General features: G+C 43.4%; 1 protein-coding gene across 3 annotated transcripts in view; it reads right to left on the bottom strand.

Annotated features, from left to right (window-relative positions):
- The window catches only part of Nrde2 (NRDE-2, necessary for RNA interference, domain containing), a 39,082-nt gene extending 26,539 nt beyond the window's left edge, over positions 1 to 12,543 (bottom strand). Inside the window, exons 1-4 of one of the 3 annotated variants that reach the window (XM_052738761.1) lie at positions 12,316 to 12,538; positions 3,829 to 3,937; positions 2,655 to 2,888; positions 50 to 94 (exon numbers count right to left, since the gene is read on the bottom strand). In XM_052738761.1, the coding sequence (XP_052594721.1) occupies positions 50 to 94; positions 2,655 to 2,888; positions 3,829 to 3,937; positions 12,316 to 12,379 (452 nt within the window). In that variant the 5' untranslated portion in view covers positions 12,380 to 12,538. Of the gene's footprint in view, positions 1 to 49; positions 95 to 2,654; positions 2,889 to 3,828; positions 3,938 to 12,315 lie in introns of all 3 variants that reach the window. The other 2 variants (XM_052738763.1, XM_052738762.1) reach the window with 2 other exon arrangements.
- Positions 12,544 to 16,753: the final 4,210 nt, after the last annotated feature.

The following is a 16,753-nucleotide window of genomic DNA, read 5'->3' on the forward strand; positions in this document are numbered from 1 at the left end:
GAGGCAGAAATCCATCTGTTCAAGGATACAGCCAAGCATGGTGACTCACGCCTTTAATCCCAGAAAGCGAGCCTTTAATCCCAGGGAGTGTTGGCTGAAAGCAGAAAGATATATAAGGCGTGAGGGCCAGAAACTAGCAGCATTTGGCTGGTTAAGCTTTTAGGTTTTGAGCAGTACAGTTCAGCTGAGAGCCATTCAGATATGAGGACACAGAGGCTTCCAGTCTGAGGAAACAAGATCAGCTGAGAAGTTGGCCAGGTGAGGTTAGCTGTGGCTTGTTCTGACTCTCTGACCTTCCAGTGTTCATCCCAATACTTGGCTCCATGTTTGTTTTTATTAATAAGAACTTTTAAGATTCATGCTACAGGTGTGGGCTTTTGAAACTCAAAGTCCACCCCCAGTGACACAGGTCCTCCAACACAGCCACACCTTCTAATCCTTCTCAAACATTGTCACCAGCTGGGGACCAAGTGTGTAACTAGGAGCCCATGGAGGCCATTCTCATTCAAACCTCCACCACTGCAACTGCAGAGGCATTTCCTAAACAAGGCTGTTTAGGGAAACTATTCCTGCCCTAAGACACTCCAGAGCACCATGCAAAGGGCACAGCCACAGGGCCAAAGGTGACAAGGCTTTACATTAAAGTGCACTGCCCTTACCTCACCTAACTTACTTTAAAAGTCTTCCAACATTTTATTACAAGGGAGTACTTTAAAAAAAGAGGCCGGGCGGTGGTGGCGCACGCCTTTAATCCCAGCACCCGGGAGGCAGAGCCAGGCGGATCTCTGTGAGTTCGAGGCCAGGCTGGACTACCAAGTGAGTTCCAGGAAAGGCGCAAAGCTACACAGAAAAACCCTGTCTCGAAAAAAACCAAAAAAAAAAAAAAAAAAAAAAAAAAAAAGAAATGCCGCCGGGCGGTGGTAGCACACGCCTTTAATCCCAGCACTCAGGAGGCAGAGCCAGGCGGATCTCTGTGAGTTTGAGGCTAGCCTGGTCTACAAAGCGAGTTCCAGGAAAGGCGCAAAGCTACACAGAGAAACCTTGTCTCAAAAAACCAAAAAAAGAAAGAGAAAGAAAGAAAGAAAGAAAGAAAGAAAGAGAGAAAGAGAGAGAGAAAGAAAGAAGAAAGAAAGAAAGAAAGAAAGAAAAAGAAAGAAAGAAAGAAAGAAAGAAAGAAAGAAAGAAAGAAAGAAAGAAAGAAAGAAAGAAAAAGAAAAGAAGTAACTTGGTCCCGGGCTCTATTTGAAATCTCCATCTTGCTGGCTTTTCTTTCTCTGGCAGTTCTGAATTATTGCCCTAAGGGGCAATGAAAGGAGGTAAGCCTGTCAGAATGAGCAAATGCATCCACAAAGGAAGGAACAATTAGTGGCTGTCACCTCTGGGGAATTTGTCCCTTGCTCCCCTGAAGTAGAGTCCCACATGGTGTGCTACCCTCCATGAACCCACTTTCCTGACATCATGGAAAGCCATTCACAACTCACTAATATCTTAGTGTTTACTGTATGGAAACGCAGTAATTAATGTGTTCTTAGCGTGTGCCATTTGAGAAAAAAACCAATTTGAGAAAAAAAATTGTGACTTCTATCTTCTAAACACACAAGAAAAAAAGCTAAATGAGTAGTAATTCAGGAAGTGTGATGGTTAACTCTGACTGTCAAATGGACAAGCTCTAGAACCACCTAAGAGACAAGCCTCCTGACACAACTGTATGGAATCATCTAGATGATCTGGGTGGCCTCTAGGAATATCTGTGAGGCATTTTCTTGACCAGGTTCACTGAGGTGGGAAGACTCACCTGGAAACTCATGGCCTGAGCCCTGGACCGAAGGAAAGGGAGCAGGGAGCTGAACAGCAGCAGGCATCTCCCTCTCCCTTCTGATGCAACCTGAGCTACTGCCTCAGCTCCTGCTGCCCTAACACACACACACACACACACACACACACACACACACACACACACACACACCCCGCCACCATGGGCTACACTCTCAACAACGAGCCAGAATAAACTGTTCCTCCTTAAGTTGTTTTGCTCAGGGTATTTTATCACAACAACAGACAAGTACCTAAGCCAGGGACCTGCACCACATACCGCCTGCACCACCTAATAGCCATTGCCACAGAGCAGGACATTCACCTAAGCAGAGGAAAAGCTATGGTGAGCACCTACACTGTTCCAGGTAAGACTCTAAGGTAGATAGCAGAGTGGGGTATAGAGATAAGTAACAGCCCTATGGAAGGGAATACCATGATCATCAACACAGAGCTTCCACAGAAATGTGAAGAAAGGAAAAGGGCAAGTCGGTATTCAAATGCTGTGGATACTTTAACCAAAGAGAAAGCAGCACATGCGTGATCCAGGATCGACAACACTTCTGCTCCTCTCTAAAAGTGGAACCTGCCACTCCACAGTGCACGGACCTGCACTCCAATTCATGGCACATATGCCACGTCCCAGAATCAAGACAGGTATGGTGGCACATGCCAATAATCCTATCACTTGAGAGATCAGGAGTTCAAGGCTGGTCTCTGCTCCACAGCAGGCCTCTCTTTTGATCAACTGATTAAAGAGTCATTTAAATGTCTAACTATGGCAACAATCAAGAAAGAACCTTCACAATTAAAACGCCCCTGTATCTGAAAGCAGCGCCCACCTGGGTTTCTCAGATTCCTTCTGACCATCCTTGAGGCTTCTGGAAGACCTGTCCTTTCCAGAATCTGTGTCCGACTCAGACCCACCACTGCTCGATGGCTCATGTCTCCTCTTAGCTTTCTTGCGGTGCTGATGTTTCCTTTTTTTCTTTTTCTCTTTCTTCTTTTTTCGGCTTATCTGGGTGAGTGTCTCGCTAGGGTCACTCTCATCTGAGAGTTCTGACTTCAGAGGACTCCTGTTGGAAAAGTCAACCTTGGGATTCTTTTCAAAAGACAAGTAGGGGAAATCACACACAGATGAATAATGTGCAAAGAAGCATGAACGCTCACTCCTAGCCCGTACACTACACTACACGATACCTTCCCGGATGAACTCACCTTAGAGACGTCAGGATTGAACAAGACAGGCAAGGACACTATCCTAACACTGTAAACCTGTGTACACAGCTGTAATGGAAAAAGTAACCTACCAGTCCCTCTAGCAAACTGTTGGCGACACTACTAGAGGACTGTTGTTATCCCAGTGGACATTCTAGAGGAAAAAAGGTTTAACTGTGGTCACGGTCCTTCTTTGTAAAGGTGACAACAGTTCTTCTTCCTCAGAACTGTACCAATTACGAACTCCCCCCTGGTCATCATCTATCATTTCCAGAGGCTTCCCATGCATGTGGAGTACGAGGTTTTCACCATGTTAATGAGGCCATCTAGTCTATATTTGTGAATGTACATTTCTCTGTCAAATGGTCTACAAAACCTTCCTTCACAGTCAGGGAAGATGTATGTCATCCAGCTCCCCAATGAGCTTAGGAGATTTTAGCCTCTGTTATCTTATATCAGCTATTTTTATCTAAGTGTTGAAAATGAAACTAAAGAAATATCCAAATTAACAATATTCTAAGGTCACTAATGAGGTCAATGAAGTTACTGGAGAGTTACAATGATGCAATTTCCCTCATGGCCTAATTACAGGCACTAACTGTGTCATGTACTTTTGCCCCTGCTATCCAAGGGGGGAGCAGAATCCACAGGAGTTAGGGGAGGGAAGATGGTCAAAGATGACCTGGTCACTGAGCAAAAGGACGAACTCCATTCACTTCTTCATCTTGGGGTTTTCGAGGGAGCATCACTGAGGCTATGAACAGTACACAAGGCTAAATCCACCTGTCAATCAAGTACCTTGTCAGTGGTGACCCTTCAGAAGCAAGGGCTGTGACCTCTTCAGTTTGTTGGCTCAGAGACGTTAGATTTCCAACACAAAAGCTTGGGTTGCTCAGCCAGTCTAATTCTGCACATGCAAGAGAGAGAGAGAGAGAGAGAGAGAAAAGATGGATGACATTCGTGCCATAGGCCTTCTAGACCAGGAAACCACCCATCCTATCAGCTGGCATCCGCATTTACAGCCATTATCAGCCAGTATCTCGGGCAGTCCACAGAAACTGAGTGGAATCCATAAAATTTTTCACAGGGCACGTTGCTTTAACACATTCTAAAATATTTAAGATTAAAACCCTCTTGTAATATTGGGCTGTGGCTTGAACAAAAGTCACATACCCAATGTGGCCTGAAGGTTAACAAGATTTCATGCATTCTATCCACTGTCTAATGTGTCTGATCATGTCAATGCAACTGGTCTTAGGAAATCAGTGCTCTCTCTCTTTCTACCTTGTGGGTCCCAGGACTCACACTGAGGTTGTTGGGCTTGGCAGCAAGGGCCTTCACCTGCTGCCCCATCTCACCAGCCCTCAAATTCCATTTGGAAACTCCTGAAAGTTAGAAAGTCAGTCATCCATGGCAGCACATGCCTGTAACCCCAGCACATGAGAGGCAGAGACAAGGACCGTGAGATCACGTCCAGCCTGAGCTACATACACAGTGTGTAGTCCAGCTCTGCAACATGGCAAGATCCTGTATCCAAAAAGATACAGCAAGAAAGTGTACCACTCAGGAAACACTCCATGTTCTACACTAGTGTAGTCAAGAGCAAACTTTTTCTTACAACAGTATTCTTTGGAAACAAAAATATAAGGGCCAGGTGTGATAGCATACGCCTTTAATCCCAGCACTCAGGAGAACGAGGCATCTCTAAGAGTTTGAGGCCAGCCTGTTCTACAGTGAGTTTCAGGACAGCCAGAGCTACACAGAGAAACCCTGTCTCAAAAAAACCACCAAACAAAAAAAAACATAAAATGTTGAGCTTTAATACTAAAATTTATAAACATTAATCATTATTACTTCTGAGTAGTGTGATTAAATGTTTAAAATCTTTGGCTTATCTATAATTCCTAACTTCTTTTTTTTACTGCTTTATTTATTTTTATTTTATGTGCATTGGTGTCTTGCCTGCGTGCATGTCTGTGTGAAGGTGTCCAATACTCTAGAGCTAGAGTTACAGACAACTGTGAGTTGCCATGTGGGTACTGGGAATTGAACCTGGGTCCTCTGGAAGAGCAACCAGTGCTCTTAACCACTGAGCCATCTCTCTAGCTCCCACTCTCTTTTAAATAATTTGTATTGCATTATCAGGAGATTGAACTCTGGTCATCCTTGGCGACAAACGCCTTCACCAGCCTAGCCTTCTCTCTGTCCCTCTAACGTCTTAACAATGACTGTTTCTACATTTCTTAATTTACAGCTCTACAGAGTCCTTTCTAACTTTCTAAGTCTTAACTGTGAAAGGAAGGGGAAAAAGCATGGGATGGCACATGGAAGAGTCCTCAGAGGTCTGCGTTGTGTCCTGCTCCCCCACTGCTCCTCACCCATGCCCCTGGCCTCCCTCCTCTGCCTTATGGAATCACTTATCTACTTTCTGTCTCAACGGATCTGCCTGTTTGGTACATACAAATTTATTTCATATAAATAAGTTCATACACTATGTGGTGTTCTGTAACTGGCTTTTTCCACTTTCTGGTTTGCAAGGTTCATTCAAGCTACAGCCACGTATCATTATATCATTCTATTTCACTGCCAAATACACGGCATTTGGTGATATACCTCACTCGTTGTGTCTACGCATCAGCCAGCAGACACTTGGGTTACTTCTCCTCTGTGCCTATTACAACAATTCTTCTAAGAACTTACACGTACAAGTTCTCCATGAATGCTTTCACTTCTCCTCGGTGGATATTTAGACAATTGCTGGGTCAGATCATAAACCATGTTGGCATTCCGAGGAACTGCCAGACTGTGTATTTTACCAAATAGCTGCATCATCCAATTCCCATTAACAGCACAGGAGGATTCCATTTCTAAGCATCTAATCAACACTTGTGGTTGTCTTTCCAATTATCATCCTAGCAGGTGGAATATTATTTCATTGTGGCTATGTTTCTATTTCCCTTATGACAATAACATCAACATCTTTTTACTTACATATTGGCCATTCATTGGACCATGAAGAAATAGCTATTCAAATACTTTACCCATTTTTAAATAGGGTCCTCTTATTATTGAGTTCCACAAGTTCTTTATATATTCTGGAATCTAGTCCCTCATGGTAACTGCATGTTAATGAAAAGAGACAGACAGCATGCCAGCTCCCTGAATACGGGTGCTCTGCCTAACCTACTGCCATATTTCCGGCAGCCAGGGCAATGCTTGGCATATAGCAAGCGATTGACAAATAATGTGTAGGAAGGAGAGGAATGAGGATGGGAAGATTCCAAAGGAGAAAAGGAATATTAAAAAGCACAGGAGAAAAGGGAGGAGGAGAAACTAACGAAGTGTGCACAGTAGGCCAACACCAGGACAAGGGGACGGCCTTTCCATCTTCCACATCTCCTAAGCCAGTTCTGGGGGAGTACCATCCCAGTACTTTACAGACGTAGAACCAGGCTTGAAGAGAGTGAGTCATGTGTAAGGTCCTATTTAGTCAACACCGACCAACTGCTCATGCGCTCTCTCTCTCCTGTCTCCATGCTCCTGCTAAGGCTGGTTCTTTTCCCTTGGGCCTCATTCCTGGCAGGAGCTAAGGGAAAATAGTCCTTGTTGCTCACTGAGATCAGAATATTTCCACAGCAATCAGATTCCATCACAAACAAAGGACAAGCGGGGAAAGACGGGACAAACAGTATGCAGGGAGAGATGTTCTCAGCGCATCCCAGTGGCTCTTCACATCACCAACACTCTAAACTGTGATGGCAGGGGAAGAAACACAAGACAAAGACGGGACTCTCCAAAGGCCTTCAGAGAGTGCCCGCGGGTCAGGTTTCCTCGGGATGAGGCTGAGGGTCTGCCACATGCAGCCACTGAGAAAGATGTGGTGATACTGTGTTCCCAAAAATATTGTGCACCCTAATAAACTTATCTGGGGTCAGAAGACAGAACATCCACTAGATACAGAGGCCAGAAAATGGTGGCACACACGCCTTTAATCCTATCACTTGGGAGGCAGAGATCCATCCAGATCTCTGTGAGTTTAAAGCCACACTGGGAACAGCCAGGCATGGTGACTCATGCCTTTAATCCCAGGAAGTGAGCCTTTAATCCCAGGAAGTGAGCCTTTAATCCCAGGAAGTGATGGCAGAAAGCAGAAAGATATATAAGGCATGAGGACCAGGAACTAGAGCTGGTTAGGCTTTCAGGCTTTCGAGAAGCAGTTCAGCTGAGATCCATTTGGATGAGGACTGAGAGGCTTCCAGCCTGAGGAAACAAGATCAGCTGAGGAACTGATAAGGTGAGGTGGCCGTGGCTTGTTCTGTCTCTCTGATCTTTCAGCATTCACCCCAAAAACCTGGCCCTGGGTTTCTTTTTATTAATAAGACTCTTTAAGATTCATGCTACAGAAAGAAGTCCTTTCTAAAGAACTGAAACTCCTGGGTTACGAATTCAAATCAGCAGAGACCCTCAGTGTGACCTTCATCTCAGAAGGAAAACGGTATTTTGATCAGACAAGCCGTTCTTGCTGTGGCTTTGGTAGCATATTAAATGAAGACACATGAAATGTCAGGAGTGACAATAATGGAAGCATTTAAGAGATGCTTCCATCACGCTGTCCACAGATAGATTTTGAACTTTTATTAAAACCAAGCAAATTGTCAAACAAAACCTCTCAGAGAAGTTTAACACACAGAACAAAAACAGCAGGGATGCCCTGAGTGTTCAGAGGGCTGGGCACCTTGGACAGCTCCCTCTCCCTTATAGATCAATAGCTTGTGGCCCACAGAAGGTGAGTCACGTGGCCAAGGGCACACGTTTAAGGCCGGATGTACCCTTCTTCCTCTAAGGCTCTCCACCATACCATGGGACTACGCTGTATTTCAACTAAACTCTCCAGCCACGTACATAAGGCTGTCAGGGCAATTTACAAATTGTGACCTCATTATCTCTTGTCCATCTTCCTACAATATTTGGAGCCAACTCAAATTCTATTAAGGAGGGTATGGTGGCCCATGCCTTCAGTCACAGCTCAGAAGACAGAGGCAGACGGATCTCTGTGATTCTGAGGCCCATTTTTTTAAAAACTGGCCATTTAAAAAAAAAAAAAAACAGGGCTGGAGAAATGGCTCAATGGTTAAGAGCACCAGCTGCTCTTCCAGAGAATCCCAGTTTGACTCCTAGCACCCACATGGCAGCTCACAACCATCTGTAACTCCAGTTTCAAGGGATCTGACAGCCTCCTCTAGTCTCTGAGGGCAGCAGACATGCACGTGATACAGATATACATGCAGGCAAAACACCCATGAACACATAATAGTATATATGTCCATACACGTGTAATATTACATGTGTACACACACACACACATGTCCATACATACAGTCTTCCAGGCAAACAACACACAAGTGGTTGCAAGTCTTCCATCCTCGTTTCCAGCTCCAGCTCCTCCCCCTGCCCATCTCTCACAAACTGTAACAGCCTGAAGGTGGGAGCCATGACCACTCCTACACTCCTAACTCCCATCACAGTGCTGCGACTCAACAAATACCTGTTGAATAAATAAAATGCACGGAGGACGTGAAGTCTGTCTTCATCTTCATATCCAAAAGATCTAACCTCCTCCAAAAGTCCGCTCAAGGTATAAAGCGCAGTCAGCATATAATCCTCTGTTCTTCACAGTAACTGTGTATTTATTCATTGCATTACTGAGGACCTGCTACATACCCAGGCACAATTCCAGGTACTGGGCAAACAGTAATGGACAAGACAGCACCTGCTCATAGGATGGTTATACCTGATCATACCCTTGCCAGTCAGATAACACACCTGAGTTGTGAGATTCGATTTTAGTTGCACAGAATCCTAGACAGAAATATCTAACATTAAAAGACATTTTATTAAACAGATGCTAAGTTCTTTTCTTTTTTTTTTTTTTTTTTTTTTTTTTTTTTGGTTTTTCAAGACAGGGTTTCTCTGTGTAGCTTTGCGCCTTTCCTGGAACTCACTTGGTAGTCCAGGCTGGCCTCGAACTCACAGAGATCCACCTGCCTCTGCCTCCCGAGTGCTGGGATTAAAGGCGTGCGCCACCACCGCCTGGCCGCTAAGTTCTTTTCAATGGTTACTTACAACCTCATAAGTTACGGTGCTTGGCAGAAATCAAGTATATACTTACATGACTAAATAGGGTGTAATATATTATATATACACTTAGATCATTAAGCAGAGTGTAATATATATGTACTTGGATCACTAAGCAGGGTGTATTATATACATATACATATTCTCTCTCTCTCTCTCTCTCTCTCTCTCTCTCTCTCTCTCTCTCTCTCTCTCTCTCATCGCTAAGCAGGGTATAATGTACTACAGAGAAGAGCAGCAAGGAAAGCTAGCATCTGGAGCTGAAGAGGGAAAACGTTTTGTCCCTGGGGTCAGCACAGATATCTCAGGCTAGACCTTGCTAAGAGCCTAGCAAGGTACCTTGAAAGAGAGAGGGAAATATCCTGCACAAAAGCCACTCATGCCTCCTGCCTACCTACTGCTGGGACCCACAGCACCTACACCTTCAGGGAACTCGGACAGAAGCAAGGTAACGGCCCATCACAAGGACTCAACACTAAAATGCCTCTGTGCTGAGTTTACTATGGCACTCTATTCTCCATCTCTACTGAAAATGCCTTTGTTCAGCTCCACCACAGGCAGAGGAGCAAACCGTCATGAATAAGCTTAAACTTTAAAAACAGGTCATCAGTTGTAACTGGATAACATTTCCAAGTTCAACATCCATTTCTGTAACTTGTCCTAACAAAGCAGCATTGGCTTCTCATCTGTTTAAGTGAACTCAGAGGTGAGTGGCCACCCCTCCAGGGGTGCCCTCTCAAACAACATTTTTAGGGCAGATGATACAAACAAATAAGCAATGATATTAATGAAAATGTTTGTTCTTTTAAGAATAAGCCAAGCCTTTCATTTTGATCAGAACCCCCATTTTCTGGCAAAGAAGCTGGGAACGCAAACTCACTTATACAAAAAGCACCAGCAAACAGAGCTGAGAATGAAGGGTACTCAAGGTGGTGATGGCAGATGCTTTCCTGGGAGTTGACCCATCCTATGAAGCAGCCCAGGAAATGCAAAGATAAGGTCTAAATCACAAGACCCCCAACACTGTAACACAAAAATAAAGTAAATAATTTTAAAAATCAGACAGTTCATAATACAAATTCTAGAGTCAGAAGAACCTATGCTCTTTCAGTCTCTATAGTTCATTCAGAAAGATTATAAGTTGGTGGCTAGTCTGGGTACCACAATGAGACCCTGTCACAGGAAAATCAACACCATCACCACAAAATCATTAGATAAAAGTGTGATGGAGGGGCTGCAGAGATGTCTCAGTGGTCAAGAGCACTGGCTGCTCTTCAGAGGACCCAGGTTTCATTTCCAGCACCCCCATGGAGACTCATAACCATCTGTAACTTCAGTCCCAGAGGATCTGATGCCCTCCTCTGGCCTCCAAGAGCACTGGGCATAAACATGATGCAGAGATATACATGCAGATAAATTTTAAAAAATTAAAGTTCGATTAATGGGCAACTTCCCAAGAGATAAGAGTTGGAAACAGGCCGGGCGGTGGTGGCGCACGCCTTTAATCCCAGCACTCGGGAGGCAGAGCCAGGCGGATCTCTGTGAGTTCGAGGCCAGCCTGGTCTCCAAAGCGAGTACCAGGAAAGGCGCAAAGCTACACAGAGAAACCCTGTCTCGAAAAACCAAAAAAAAAAAAAAAAAGAAAGAGTTGGAAACAAATGAATTCACTGTCTAATCTTAATATCACTGAAATCAAAGACTGGATCTTCCTCAAGTGACTTTACTATTTGTGCAGCACTCCAAACATGCTATCTTCAACAACAACAAAAATTATACCTAAATTTCATCAGTTCTTTAGATCTAATCATCAATTTAGAGGAAATAATGGGATAAAGAAGCATGTCACATGAAGATTTGGTGGGAAACATCTTCAGGACAAATAACCAGTTTTCTCAACAAATAAATCATCTGAAAAAATATGAGAGCAGGAGAAATGAAAGAGAACTAAGGGGTACATTCGGAAAATGTAATGTGCCTGGGCATGGTGGCACTTGCCTTTCATCCCAATACTAAGGTGGCAGATCTCTGTGAGTTCTAGGCCAGCCAGGGCTACATAGTGAGGCCCTGTCTACAAAAGTAAAATACAATGAGAATTCTGATTTCTTTTTGATACTAACAAGCAAACCAATTATAAAAGGTGGAGACACCTCAAGAAAGCTGAACAGTGACTGGTAGCTATATGATATAAAAATATAGTTAATTTTATTGTTGTTTTTGTTTTAGTTTTTTTATAAAACAGAATCTCCCTATGTAGCCCCAGCTGTCCTGGAACTCTCTATGTAGACCAAGCAGGCCTTTAACTCAAAAGATCCACCTGCCTCTGCCTCCCAAACGCTGCGATTAAAGGCGTGCGCCACCAGCCCTTCAAACTGAATCTTACACTCTCAGTATTAAATATATTTTATGCACTTATCCTCCAGTTAATTTCATTATGAATAATAGTTGTGTTTACATTTATCTAAATAAGTCTCATGCTTCTGTTCCATAGGCCTTGGAAGGTCCCTGAATGCTCTTATCTGTCCAAATCCTACCCTCTTGAAGATCACTGCAAAGTTAACTCTTACAAAACCTTGGAACGTCCCATTTATGATGCTGTTAGTTGTGGCTCATCTATGACATTTCTAACATTCTAACTTACACTGTTTGTTTTTGGTTTCATTCATGCAACACGTTGCACTATCCGTCCACACATTCCGGACACATTTATTGAACACTTCTATATTTTGAACCTGTGCTGACAACTAGATGGGCTGCAACGAGCAGACAGTCTTAGACTTTGTTGAGGGTTACAGTTTAGTAAACAAAAGAATTACACTGACCACAATTAAAAGTGTTTCAAAAGGGTTTCTCTGTGCAATGGAGTTGTCTTATTGCAGCTTCTAGGAGATTGAGGTCCAAAAATATGGTAATGTTAGCCCCAGACCCAACACTTCACCCTGCCTTTGTTAACCCTTCCCTAACTTGACCACCTTAGTGCCTGAAAGAGCCTTTACCCCAAGCTTCAGACAAGACCCAGAAGGCTTTGCAGCGCCGCGGAGAACTCTGGGATACAAATGGATAAACAAATCCGAGAAAAAGGCCAAGACCCGGGCCCGAAAAACTGTCATTAATATCATCGGTTGTCGCTTTCGACTCTTTTTGGGTGCTTACCTTTCCTAGATGTCCCACCACCAGAGGCCTCACTTATGTCCGCAAAGGCCGGGAACAGCGCCATGTTCACAGGCCGCACCACCACTCCCTCCACAGAAATGGCGCCGTCTGGAGAGCTCTGGTTGGAGGACTCCGTCTCGCGATGCACTCTGGGAAATGTGGTTTTTCCGCACTCCGCTGGGACTTAACCCCTGGCCAAGGCTGGGCGGAGACCTGCGGGTGGAGAAGGGAGGAGGGAAAAGGGTGAGGGCGGGGAAGGGCCGTTTCCTGGTAGTTAGTGCCCTAGCCTCCAGTGAAAACTGGAAAAGCAGGAACCGGAAGAGGAAGTTCAGGGGAAAAAAAAAAGTGGAAACTGGAATTCCAGCTCAATCCCTAAACTTGCACTGCCGCTTGTAAACTGGGTCAAAGTAATCAAGTTCTGTAAGCTTTAGTTTTCTCATCTGCAAGATACCGAGATTATATTTGTCTGCCTCTGTGTGTGTGTGTACATAGATGTACAAATTGCATTGTTTCACCCGTGAAAAGCACTTAAGAAAAACTAGCTTTAAACTGGGCGTAGTGGCACACGCCTTTAATCTCAGCTCTCAGTAGGCCATCCTGGTCTACATAGCCAGAACTACATCGAGAATCTGTCTCCAAGAGAGGGAGGAGGTGAGGAGGTAGAGGAGGGGAGAGAGAGAAAAAAGAAAAGTTAGCTTTTATGTAAGATGTAATAAGCTCCATGGCAAAACGTGAGCGATCCAAATTTAAATTGCCATTTTATTTTTTTTTATTTTTATTTTTATTTTTTTTTTGGTTTTTCAAGCGGTGTTTCTCTGTAGCTTTGGCGCCTTTAAAGGCGCCACAGAGATTGAACTCACAGAGATCCGCCTGGCTCTGCCTCCCGAGTTTTGGGATTAAAGGCGTGCGCCACCACCGCCCGGCTAAATTGCCATTTCAAATACTCCTAAAAATGCTGGGGCTGGGCAGTGGTGCTGCATACCTTTAATATTGGGAGGCAGCCAGATTCTGAGTAGGAGGCCAGCATGGTCTACATAAGCGAGTTCCAAGATAGTCTGGGCTGTTATGCAGAGAAACTCGTGTCTCAAAAAAAAAAAAAAGAAAATAGCCGGGCAGTGGGGCCTCACACCTTTAATCCCAGCACTTGGGAGGCAGAGCCATGCAGATCTCTGTGAGTTCGAGGCCAGCCTGGTCTACAGAGCGAGATCCAGGACAGGTGCCAAAACTACACAGAGAAACCCTGTCTCAAAAAACAAAAAAGAAAATAATATAAATAAATGCACCAGGAATACAGAAGAGTTCAAGGTCTCAATAAAGGTATTTTTATAGTAAATACATGTACTTGCCTATATATATATATATATATATATATATATATATATAATTACATATTTATAAAGTATTTTTGACATTTCACTTTAAAAAAAAACAAGTTGGAGGGGAAGGGGTCAACAAGATGGCACAGATGATAAAGTCACTTGCCAAGCAAACATAGCCACCTGAGTTCCATCCAGACTCCACAAAGTTGTCTTCTGAGCTCCAAGTGTGCAGGGTTGCATGAGCATGCCCCACAACAGCAATACAGTAAAAAATTCAAAACCCAGAGATTTGAATCTCATCATCTAACCAAGGGAAGAATGGATACCTTTCAAAGCAGCGCCCTTCCTAATGTTTAGACTGTGTGTGTCCAAGATAAACGTCCTTCAAGTTTTCAGGTCCCTAAAAGTACTTGCAAGAGGGGGCAGTAGAATCCCATCATACAGTTACATGTCTGCAACTGTGACTCTCAAGTCACGCCAAATCTCTGGCAGTATCTCATTGTTTAGGACAATATCTGTCTTCACTTCAGGTGACTAGGATGGGAACAGTCTTTTCCCAACACTTCATCTCTTTTTGCTCAGAAAAATAAGAATTAAATGTGAAAGGCTTCAGAACTTTTTTAAAAAACCAATGATAATGTGTTGGTAATAAGGAATCTTGGCAGAGTGTGTATTTGTATGTTTACAAACATTTAAGAGACTTCATAAGCAAGCCTTCACAAGAAGGACTTAAAGTGTGTGATCAAGTTACTGATACAGATTTCTAGAGGTTTGTTGCCTGGGAGATTTTTTTTTTACTTGTTTTTAAAATGTGTGTGTGTGTGTGTGTGTGTGTGTGTGTGTGTGTGTGTGTGTGTGTGTTCATGCATACGTGCCAGATGAGAGGGCACACATGCCATAGTTCGTGTGTGGCAGTCAGAGGACAACTTTGTGGAGTCAGTTCTCTCCTTCTGCCTTTTTGTAGGTTCAAGGGATCAAACTCAGGTCATTAGGCTTGCATGGCAGGAGCTGATGGCCACTGAGACATCCCACCAGCTAGCTTCTGGTTTGGTCTTGGGTTTTGGTTTTGTTTTTAGATAGATCTCACTCTGTAGAACAGGCTCAAATTCTTCCTCCGCTTGCCTTTTCTTCAACTGAAACATTTTGTAAAAGTAACTGTAACAAGGGGCCTGGAGAGGGTAAGAGGTTCAATGGGTAAATGCACTTGTTGCCCTTGCAGAGGACGGAGGGTTGGTTCCTAGCACCCAGGAGGTAGCTCACAACCACTGTAACTCCAGTTTCAGGGGGTCTATTGCTCCCTTCTCTTCCCCTCAGGCACTAGGCACCAACATGGTGTACATACAGGCAAAATACTCACACACATAAAATATAAAAAAATTAACTGTAGGAAGGAATAAACTACTGATAAAACAGCATGGTTGTAGACGAAATTCTAAACAGTCTTATTAAATAAGAAATACAGAGCCAAACACCAAGTTAAAAGCCCAAGAGATCAGAGTACTAGCTAATAGCCTTTAGCTTACCAATGGCTGCCGTCCTTCCCCTGAGAGACCTGGTTCCTGTGTTCTGTCTTTTTATTGCCTTTCTGTTCTGCCTTCTCATTGGTTCTAAACCCAACCACATGACTTCCTCGTCACTGCCTGTCTATACAGACCTCCAGGTCTCTATGGTTCGTACTGAGATTAAAGGCGTGTGTCACCATGCTTGGCTGTGTCCTTGAACACACAGAGATTCTGCCTGCCATGTGATCGGATTAAGGGCGTGTGCTACCACTGCCAGACTTCTGCTTAATGGCTATGTGAGGTAGATCATTGAATCTACTCTAGAAAGAAAAAGGGGAAGATATAAAAATGACAAGGTAGATTATTGAATCTATTATGAAAAGAAAAAAGAGAATATGGATATGGTAAGATAAAAAGGTCAATTATAGACTCTACTTTTAAAAAGGAACTACTTGTTTTAAATAGGATAAGTAATGAAATTTTTTGTCTAAGTTTATCAAACGTTACTGGACTAGACATTGTTAATATATATAATGGAGTTTTTGTCTGAATCCTTCTTATTTTAGACAAAAACGGGGAAATGTGGTGATATATTGTGTCCCCTGATATATTGTGCATCCTAATAAACTTATCTGGGGTCAGAGGACAGAACAGCCACTAGATAGACATAGAGGCCATAAAATGGTAGCACACACACCTTTAATCCTATCACTTGGGAGGCAGAGATCTCTGTGAGTTCAAAGCCACACTGGAAACAGCCAGGCATGGTGACTCACACCTTTAATCCCAGAAAGGGAGCCTTTAATCCCAGGGAGTGATAGCAGAAAGCAGAAAGGTATATAAGGCGTGAAGACCAGAAACTAGAGCTGGTTAAGCTTTTAGGCTTTTGAGCAGCAGTTCAGCTGAGAACCATTCAGATGAGGACACAGAGGCTTCCAGTTTAAGGAAACAGGATCAGCTGAGGAACTGGCGAGGTAAGGTGGCTGTGGCTTGTTCTGCTTCTCTGATCTTCCAGTGTTGACCCCAGTACCTGGATCCAGGTTTGTTTTTATTAATAAGACCTTTTATGATTTGTGCTACAGCTATGACCTCTGACCTCCAGGCAACTTTATTTATTAACATACAAATAAAATCATTTTCAGCACAAACAAAATATCACTATACATGGTGAACCTCCAAATCAGAATGCTGTAAAGTAAGTCAGACACCAAGAGTGCTTATTGTATGGTTTTATTTATGCAAAATCTTAGAAAATACTTATATTGATATATAATGGCAGAATAGAGCTCAGTAGGGTGTTCTACACAAGCATGGGGAAACATTTGGGAGTCATAGAAGTGTTCTGTTTCTTGATTTTGGCAATACTTTTGTAAGGGTGTAACCATATGCTTTGTTAAAAGCATTAAAAAAAAAATGAACCCGGTCTGATGGCTGATGCCTGTAATTCCAATACTCAGGAGGCAGAGACAGGAGAATGGCTATGAGTTCAAGTCCAGCCTGGGTTGGACTTTAGTCTGAGACTCTGTCTCAAAACAAACAAAACAAATGACTAAGGGCAGGATGTGTAGCTCAATAGTAGTGTGTAGTTGAAGTTTTCCTGTATCCACCCGGCTCCTG

Source organism: Peromyscus californicus, unplaced genomic scaffold, assembly GCF_007827085.1.
Source record: "Peromyscus californicus insignis strain IS unplaced genomic scaffold, ASM782708v3 Scaffold_15__1_contigs__length_86483966, whole genome shotgun sequence".
Taxonomy (NCBI): Eukaryota; Metazoa; Chordata; class Mammalia; order Rodentia; family Cricetidae; genus Peromyscus; species Peromyscus californicus.